We start from the raw sequence: 3,895 nt of genomic DNA, 5'->3' as shown, positions 1-3,895 counted from the left end.
CCCCCCTCCCAAAAAAACACTACAGGGATATAATCCATATGAAACAAAGGGTATGTATTTTGACTGAACAGCTAGAATTTTGCGTACAGAAAAACAATTGATATGAAGGGGCATCAACACGATACATGTAGATCACTCATCCCGTCTCCACACAACTCATTGCTCATTGAACAGCAATCCAGTCCAAAATCATTGGATGTTTTCAGGTAAAATATTACCACCAGTCAGAATGTGATTGGGTTGAGCAAGTACATTTCTAAAACAAGTCATAAGCTTGGAAGACTGGCAAAAACCCAAGTGTTAAAAAAAAAATCCCTCTTTTGAAAAGGTTTCATTCTGCATCGTCCTTCTTGTCACCTTCCTCTTCCTGCATCGATTCCTCCTCCGCCTCTGCAAACTTTTCAATCTCGCCTGTTTCTGAATTCCACATGCACTTGATCTGCACTTTGAATTCTGCCATCTCCATGCCAAAGAGTTTCTATGAAGAGAAAATAACCGAATTAAAGCAATGAGCCATTTTTCTGCATGTGCAGAATGTTATGGTGTACTAACTAAATCCAATAACAAAAAACACTAACAATTATGTACACAAAGTATGTTTTAGTAGATCTCTACTACCTACCTTTCACACTGCCATTAATGTTGAAAATATGCTCCACGGAACTTGAAAAGCCGCTAGGCATAGGTAATGTATCCTCGTGAATAATCTATTGTTTATTTTTCAATAATGTTACTGTATCACTATAAGCTATTCAAATTCACACAGCAACCGAGAGCATCCAGGAGTTAATAACAAGCACACCCAACTGAATGGAAGTTTGATGTGTGTGGCTTGTAGTCGAGTGTTAACTAAATGTAAACAACTCAGTGGTTTTCGGAAGGATGAAGTACCGTATGGTACTGTAAAACAACTTTATCAACTTTCAGGTGAGAAGTCAAAATTGAACTGCTATGATCCTTTAACTGGTTATTATCAAAAATAAATCGGTATGCAAATATGTGGGACTGGTTCAGGCAGCAATGATTAGATATATGCAGGTAAAACTTACATTATGTTGATACATCTATTAAAAAGGTTAACATTAATTTCAATCGTCACATTTCTTTAATCTCAACAGAAGTTCAAGTGGAAAGGCTTTAAGATCTCACCAAAATACGAGCCTGTTCAGGAGTTAGCGAGTCTCCCTCCTTGCACACGACATGCTCTTTCAGTAACGTCACCATTCCTATGACAACACAAAAATGATAATAGATAAGCCTTGATGAAAATCTTACTTTTGAATAAATATTTTTACTTCAGGTGGCATTAAGCACACTGATGTTGTCGGGACAATCTTACCTTTCTTGAGGGCGGTGGGGAGGCCTAGCTGCCTCAGCTGGGGCTCCATGGAGTGAGGGAACTGCTCCAGGGGTCCTTCATCCAGTGTGACGTCCTTCTGTGCCCGGTTCCCCGCACGTGCATAATCCATCTCTTTGAAATGACTGAAATACCTGTGACATGATGAGGTCATTAGGGGAATGTAAATTACCCACATTACATAGCTTTAGTCTTTGACTACTTGAGCGTACAGTATATCTCCATCAGTCATAGAAGGTATTAAAAAGGGAATGCGTACTTACTCTAGTACATCATCCTTTGTTTTATTTGTGAATAGCACACCCACTTCTCCTCTCAGAAACTTGCTGACCTGTACAAAATCAAGACCCATACAGATGATCTCATTATGCCAGGTAACAGTACCACCATTATCATCACGCAAAGTAAGTTACTAGCCTAGGATCACACTTAAATGTATAGAGTAGCCGTGTGAACCAGACTGTACTACTATATACAATTAGAAGCGTGTGGTCACAAAGAAAGCCAAGCTGGTGAACAAACAATTCGTTATGGACTAAACTTTTTTTTGTGCAGATTTTAAGTGCCTCCAGGCGGGTTGCTACTGAACTGAGTGAAACACAGCCCCTGTAGTAGTCGGGTTTACACTTACCTTATACAGATTATCTTTGTACTCGTTTGTTTGTGCTGTTCCCAAGGCGACCATCATGACTTTGTTTTTGCCAAAGAAGAATCTGTGGAAGAGAGGACACTGCAGTCAACATAGACAGTGAATGCTATGGAACCTGCTTCATTAGATTGAATAACCCCACAATGGGCTGCATGTTTCTCCCTTACCTGCTATGTTTCCATGCTGTTCTGATATCCTTTAGTTTGTTGTTCCTCATGTTGGCCACAGAGAAGATGAACACGTGTCTGTATGTATCCACGCATTTCCGTACCTGAGAGCAAGATAATAGTGACACATGTGACGTGTTAATGTTTTGAGTGCAATGTGGTACAGCCAGGTAATGAATCTTTGTCTGACTTAGCAAGCTAGCTGTGCTTGGTGATGAGGATCACACACACAGTAGTTATACTTACTTCTTCGATTAGGCTCTGTTTTAATTCCAGCCCCTTCTTGGCTGTTTTCGTTAATGAAACTGGGGATCAAATGATAAAACAGTGGTTTAGCTGTAGTTGCAGTTCCCAGAAGGCTAAGCTAACATGCATGCGCTAACGATCATAAACAGTCCATTTGAAAAGACATCTCGTGTAGATAGCTATTTAACTTCAGTGTTATAGTACACAAAACCATCTGTAGCGTAACTATAACCCATTGGGGATGACGTATGATAAGACATTTAAACAATGTGCCTACTTTTCTTGTCTCTCTTTGACTTCGGCATGGTTGTCTTTCACGTTGTTGCGACAGTACACGTGAAGAAGAAGAAGGACCCCAAATGTTTCGGTTCCGTGAAGCTAACCGTGGGGTGCCTGACTAATAAGTCACATTAATGCTTAGTGGAATAAATGAAACACAATAACGTGTTCAATACACGCATGCTTTATGTGTGCAATATGTTAAGATTTAACAGAACACTATTATCGGAGCTATCATCAAGGTGAGATTACTTTTAAAGGTGCACCACCGGCCACGTCTATACTTTCGACAACAAATGTTTGTTTCCGCGTTCGAGTTTTGCGCTCTGATTGGCCAGATTGTGACGAGACCACTACACTTCCGCGTTACATTGAAATCAGGGAGGAGATTGCGGGGGGGGGGGGGGTCAAATGAATGGATGTGGACGAGAGCCGTGATGGAAGTGGTTGCCGATACGGCTGTGGGGGTGCTAGAGACATGATCGAATAGACGTTTATGCGCCTCGCTCTCCTGAACACGGCGTGACCCATAACTAATCGATCAGAACTAAATCGGCAGAGAAAAAGCCCATTTTAAAGCACCTATTCCGCATGGACATGCGCAGAGTGCCCATGGAGTCTGGACGACGCGAGATGACGCTCGAATGAATGTGGACTGTTCTATCAGAGGGGGGAGCTTCGGTGGCCAATGTCCTTTCAGCCGAACAGGATAATGAAAAAATTATCCCACTAAATGGCCAGACGCGTCTTATGGCGACATCTACAATTACCTCATTGAGTCTACAGGTAGACTAATGTTTATATTTAAGTGCAGCGGTCTGTAGCCACTTACATGACCATCGAAGCTCCCCCCTCTGATGGAACAGTCCACATTCATTCGAGCGTCATCTCGCGTCGTCCAGACTCCATGGGCACTCTGCGCATGTCCATGCGGAATAGGTGCTTTAAAATGGGCTTTTTCTCTGCCGATTTAGTTCTGATCGATTAGTTATGGGTCACGCCGTGTTCAGGAGAGCGAGGCGCATAAACGTCTATTCGATCATGTCTCTAGCACCCCCACAGCCGTATCGGCAACCACCTACATCACGGCTCTCGTCCACATTCATTCATTTGACCCCCGCAATCTCCTCCCTGATTTCAGAATCCCGGAAGTGTTACGGTGGTCTATTGGCCAGTTTCGAATTGCAGTCTCCCGTA

The 3,895-nt window shown here is 42.4% G+C and overlaps 1 protein-coding gene across 1 annotated transcript; it reads right to left on the bottom strand.

Annotated features, from left to right (window-relative positions):
* Positions 1-33: 33 nt before the first annotated feature.
* On the bottom strand, positions 34-2,756 carry mrto4 (MRT4 homolog, ribosome maturation factor). The gene is made up of 8 exons (XM_084316040.1): positions 2,697-2,756; positions 2,420-2,478; positions 2,174-2,277; positions 1,989-2,070; positions 1,621-1,688; positions 1,340-1,491; positions 1,150-1,226; positions 34-478 (listed from the first exon to the last, which is right to left on the bottom strand). Exons 1-8 carry the CDS (start codon positions 2,722-2,724, stop codon positions 332-334), a joined length of 717 nt encoding a protein of 238 aa, XP_084172166.1. The 5' UTR covers positions 2,725-2,756; the 3' UTR covers positions 34-331.
* Between the last annotated feature and the right edge of the window lie 1,139 nt (positions 2,757-3,895).

This window comes from Notolepis coatsorum (genome assembly GCF_963971535.1).
Source record: "Notolepis coatsorum genome assembly, chromosome: 6".
Lineage (NCBI taxonomy): Eukaryota > Metazoa > Chordata > Actinopteri > Aulopiformes > Paralepididae > Notolepis > Notolepis coatsorum.
The sequence above is the reverse complement of the archived record's forward strand: the minus strand, read 5'-3'. Positions and strand labels throughout refer to the sequence as shown.

Excerpts from the sequence above, each read along its gene's own strand:
- mrto4 (XM_084316040.1), bottom strand. The coding sequence starts at position 2,724 with ATGCCGAAGTCAAAGAGAGACAAGAAAA. Across the intron at positions 1,227-1,339 it reads CCCCACCGCCCTCAAGAAAG|GAATGGTGACGTTACTGAAA; the intron begins GTAAGATTGTCC and ends GTGTTGTCATAG. Across the intron at positions 479-1,149 it reads CTGAACAGGCTCGTATTTTG|AAACTCTTTGGCATGGAGAT; the intron begins GTGAGATCTTAA and ends TTCTCTTCATAG.